General features: G+C 35.2%; 1 protein-coding gene across 1 annotated transcript; it reads left to right on the top strand.

Moving 5' to 3' along the window:
- On the top strand, nt 374-814 carry LOC107640399 (uncharacterized mitochondrial protein AtMg00810-like). The gene has a single exon (XM_016343922.1). It carries the CDS (start codon nt 374-376, stop codon nt 812-814), a length of 441 nt encoding a protein of 146 aa, XP_016199408.1.

Here is a 4862-nt window from a genome sequence, read left to right as displayed (position 1 = left end):
AAAATCCCTATATGGCCTTCGTCAAGTGCCTCGTTGTTGGTTTGCTACTCTCTCTACTGCTCTGGTTAAGTATGGTTTTTAATACTCAAAGTCAGATCATTCTCTGTTTGTTTTTCGAAAAGAAAATGTACAACATGTGGTCCTGGTGTATGTTGATGATCTTGTTATTGCGAGAAATGATCATGTGGCCATTTGTAGTTTCAAAAACTATCTTCACCGTTGCTTCTATATGAAAGACTTAGGCAAGCTGAAGTACTTCTTGGGAGTAGAAGTCGCGAGATCTCCCACAGGCATTTATTTGAGCCAGTGAAAATATGCCTTAGACATAATTGCCGAAACTGGGCTTCTTGGGGCTAAACCGACTCTTACTCCTATGGAAGATAATCATCGATTGGCCTTAGCTATGAGGCCCCTACTGTCTGATCCTACCCAATATTGCCGCCTTGTTGGGCGTCTCATCTACTTATGTTTTACCCGGCCCGAACTCTCATATAGTGTTTATATTTTGTCTCAGTTTATGCAACAACCTCGAGAGGAACATTGGCAAGGTGCTCTTCGAGTTGTTCGTTATTTAAAAGGTCAACCTGGTCAAGGTATTCTTCTGCAACGGGACTCTGATCTATGCCTCTATGGCTGGTGTGATTCAGACTGGGCAGGATGCCCACTCACACGCAAATTTCTTACTGGTTGGTTCATTTCTCTTGGCCATTCTCTGATCTCTTGGAAGACAAAGAAACAACTCACTGTCTCTAAATTCTCTGCCGAAGCGGAATACAGGTCTATGGCCAGTTGGCCACCATCACCTGTGAACTAAAATGGCTTAAGGATATTTTGACTTGCTTGGGTGTTCCTCATCCTACGCCAATTTCTCTTTTTTGTGACAGTCAAGCCACCCTTCATATTGCCAAAAATCCGGTCTTCCACGAAAGAACGAAACACATCGAAGTAGATTGTCATTTTATTCGTGATGAGATTCTTCATAATCACATTTGTCCTTCTTATGTTTCCACTCAAGATCAACTGGATGATATATTCACTAAGGCACTTGGCATAAAACAGTTTGTTTCATTGCTTAACAAGTTGGGCATTTAAAATCTCCATGCTCCAACTTGAGGGGGGGTGATACGCACCAAATCTCTATTCCTAAATTAGTGTGTTTATATTTAGTAGTTGTTAGCTAATAGCATCAATTAGCATAATTAGAGTAAGAATTTGTTCTTCTATTTTTGGTTTGTATCTTTATTTGCCTATTTTGCAGATATGCAGTTAGTTTTAGAAGGATTGGTTTTTGGTTTAGATTGCAGGTCTTAATGTATATATGTTGAGAACACATTCTATCAATGACAGACTTTGACACATACATTATCATTTTAGTAGACTCTTCTCCACCTTTCTCATCTACATCCATCCTTCTCTTCATCTGGAGTTTTTCTGGTTTTTCTTTTGATCTTTGGTGTATGAGGCCTGTTATATTCCTCTTCTTTTTCCCATAATGGTTGGCAAAGAATGGAACTAATGTGATGATTTTTTTTATGTCTCTATGGTTAGCCATCTATGACAAAATTGTTTTGGTGACTTGTTAACTAGAGAGAGTGCAGCACATGCATGCACACAAGGAATACCTACATATGAGCAACAACCAAGATGTTTTACGATATGCTTAATAATATACTTTTTAAAGAATTAGTTGGGATACATTACAAAAATAAAGTAAATGATTGGTTAGTATTTAGAATTGACAGGTACACAACCTTTTTTCTAATTCTACCACATGGTTAGTTGGATGTCTATGAACCTCAAAATTTTTATATCCATTATCCCCTATCCAAATTGGCTTAATTATAATTCTTAAACTCTTTTCTGACTTTTTCCAATCTACTCTTTATAACTGGTATGAGGACCCCAATATGATTGTTTAGTTTCACTTTGTTCTTAGCTATAATCCGCATTACAAATATTCTAACTTTCTCCAACAATGATATTATGGGTTTTGCTCTTGCATTCTTGATCTTTGCGTTGAATATCTCACATACATTGTTACATATGTTGTCCAACTTTGATTTATGGCTGAATGAGCTCTTAGTTCCTGCCTCCATTGGCCATTTATCTAAATATATGTCCATTCATCCTTATTCAATTTCTTTATTTTTTTCATTCTATCCATGAACTCTTGATATATTGTTACCTTTGTACATTCTAACAAAAGCCCCTTTAGTTGCAAGTCCTTCCAACGCTTGTTGAATTTCTCCATAAATATCAAATGTAGAAGCGATGATGCATCTCAAGCATCACCTCTTGAACTGCTCTAATTAATCTCTGAAAACTATAAATATAGTAAAATTCAGTAGTCATAGAGAACTCACTTAAATGTATATACATAATAGTCCCTGAGATTGATACTTGATACCCATAAAAGTTCCTCATGTTTAATCCGAGCGTCTAACTTAGTCCCATATGACATACATACTCTCAGCCATATACAATGATAAACTAATCCATATCATTTAATCACAAACAGTCTATAAGAGATAATCATCAACTAATCATATAGCATAACAATAATACAAGTAGTTTAACTATCATAGCAATTAAATATTGACATAGCTTACAATAGGATTAATATTTCTTGAAGATGTATCTTTATCTTTTGTATATCTAGTATAAAGCACCAGTCATTGTCTTTGTAGTGTTGCAAGTCTAGATATAGTAATTCAAGAAATCACTTCCAGTTCTCCTTATTCTCTATGTCCACAATTGCCCAAGCTATGACGTAGATATGAGATTAGCATCCTATCTGATTGCTGAAAAAATCTTCCCACCAAATCGAGTCTTGAGGAATGCTCCATCTAATCCAATCAAAAGATGACAACCAGCTTTGAATCTATCTTTACAGCCACTTAAGCACATATATATTTTCTAAAAGACATTTGGTTAAGGTATGCTACATATTTGCATTGTTAAATTGAGATTGGTTTTTAACAAAGTCAAGCTTTAGTCCCTAACCATCTTATGTGATTCCTTTTCATCACCATACACTACACTTCTAGCATTTATCAAAGTCCTTGAGATTGAGTTTTTGTTTAGTGTCAAATTAAATCGTGTCCTGAAATAAGTCGTAGTTTCACAATATCTGAAGTTACGATATTTCTTAATCTTCTTTACAAGCTTGTTTCAAACCCAATTCCTATTAGTAGTCCTATTTCTATCCTTTCTGAGATATGTGTGGTCGTCGTTAAAAGTTTTGATTTGCCAACAAGTATCTTCATGGTCCCTTGATACATAAATCACCCAAAGAAGTTCCTTAACCTTTCAAACTGCCCTGCACCTTATGCTATCATTTTTTACAAGACATATGTGGCTACCCTCTTGAATTGTGTATTCTCAAATAACTTCTCTAAACTCTCACTTGGTGCCAAACTTCATACCAACCTCAAGATGCAACTCTCCAAATCTTTCACCCTCCATAAACACTGGACATCCATAATCAGAATCATTGTCTTCTAGTTCATCTTCTGAATTTAGGGGTGTCTTCATCTCCTCTGAGGGCCATGAATCATCTTCAGGATCTACACCTTCAGCAAAATGACCAACAAAACCAAGATCTACTTCATCATCACTAACTTTCTGTACTAATGCATCAACCTCAACCAGGATCTTCTCCTTCTTTTTAGATAGAGTACCAACATTTTTCTCTTTCTTGTTTTTTTGGACCTTTCTCACCCTACTCCTACTCCCTATTTTGACATCTTTTTTGTAGTATCAAATTCAGAGGAGCTGTCTGCATCAAGAGCTTGCATAAAAAAGCCATATTCTGTACTTTCATAAGAGTCAAAAAATACTTCAAAAAAATTTTATTATTAAAAATTTGGCTCTTCAATCTTCTGGCAATAGACCTTGTATAGAGTCTCCTAGATATGCTAGGTTTGTTGGGCTATTTGGGTTTATTGGGCTTATCTGACTTGGTGTGTATGGGTGAACTTCATAGGGTTAGTGGCGTGCTTATGGTGGGCTTGGTCTGCTTAACTTTGATCTTAGTTGAAACTTTGGTTTTTAAAGGTAATGTTTGTATTCTTTTGGGAGAATTCTTCTTAATGGAGTTGGAATTAATGTGTGTTGGGTCCATAAATGACATTGGTGGATTGGACTTATCATTGGCGATGAGAATAACCATGAGTGCATAATTCTCATTTGAGGAGAGTTCATAGAGTATCTGTATTAGCATTGCACCCTTTTGCATCATCATCATCTAAGTAGGCAACTGCCTTATTGCCCTCTAAAACCTCTGGCAATAACACTTTGTGCTCCAAATATACATCAATTTTTTCATTATTTTTTTTAATATAATTCACCATCTCTCTTAGTTCTTTGTCTCTATTCAAGTTTCTTAACCCATTCTCTATAGGTATATGCCACCAGCATTGCTTTATCTCATTATATCTAAGCTTCTTATGGTAGTTCTTCAAGTAGAAGACATTTAGAGTATCCACATCTAGATCACCTAAATAAGTTTTATTATCTGGAGAATATACTATCATCTCTTCTTTATTTTTTTTGAAGTCACCCCCATGATAAAACATAATGTCTATCATCTCTTCTATCTACAGAAAATTCAAAAACGATTACTTCATAGTCACCTTTAACCCAAACAAGTTTTTATGAACTACTTATACATCATAAAAAAAAAATCAACACCACTAAGTACCTATTTTTTAATATTATAACCATCGTTTACCGTAGTCCTGTTTCATAAAGTTAAAATAGAACATCGATACAAAATTCTAACATAATTTAATCACCATCAAATCTTAGAAACTAAATTGACAAAAAAGATATAAAATACCAACCACACTCACAAGATGAAT

The sequence above is a fragment of the Arachis ipaensis genome, chromosome B05 (assembly GCF_000816755.2).
Source record: "Arachis ipaensis cultivar K30076 chromosome B05, Araip1.1, whole genome shotgun sequence".
NCBI lineage: Eukaryota > Viridiplantae > Streptophyta > Magnoliopsida > Fabales > Fabaceae > Arachis > Arachis ipaensis.
Note: the sequence above shows the minus strand (reverse complement) of the source record. Positions and strands in the feature narration are given on the sequence as shown.